At 74.2% G+C, this 233-nt stretch overlaps 1 protein-coding gene across 1 annotated transcript in view; it reads right to left on the bottom strand.

Moving 5' to 3' along the window:
* The window catches only part of ADAMTS9 (ADAM metallopeptidase with thrombospondin type 1 motif 9), a 216,135-nt gene that overhangs the window by 169,388 nt on the left and 46,514 nt on the right, over positions 1-233 (bottom strand). Inside the window, exon 5 of the mRNA XM_021712572.1 lies at positions 21-178. Coding sequence (XP_021568247.1) covers positions 21-178 — 158 coding nt within the window. The remainder of the gene's footprint in view (positions 1-20; positions 179-233) is intronic.

Genomic DNA, 233 nt, shown 5'->3' with positions numbered 1-233 from the left:
CCCTCCCCCGCTGCCCCCACCTCCCTCCCTCCTGTCCTCCTTGGCTGCGGCGGCGACGCGAGGCAGCGGCCGTGGAGAGCGCGCGGAGCCCGGCGCCAGCCGCCAACTTTTGACTTTAGGAGTCGCTGAGGTCTCGCCGCGAGGGTCCCGTCTGCGCTCGGCTGAGCAACGCCGCCGCCTGCCGAGAGCTGAGCCGCTCGGGCCGCAGGAGGAGCCGGAGGAGCAGGAGGAGG

Source organism: Carlito syrichta, unplaced genomic scaffold (genome assembly GCF_000164805.1).
Source record: "Carlito syrichta isolate Samal-C Ts95f unplaced genomic scaffold, Tarsius_syrichta-2.0.1 Scaffold303370, whole genome shotgun sequence".
NCBI lineage: Eukaryota > Metazoa > Chordata > Mammalia > Primates > Tarsiidae > Carlito > Carlito syrichta.
This window is presented reverse-complemented; position numbering and strand designations above follow the sequence as displayed.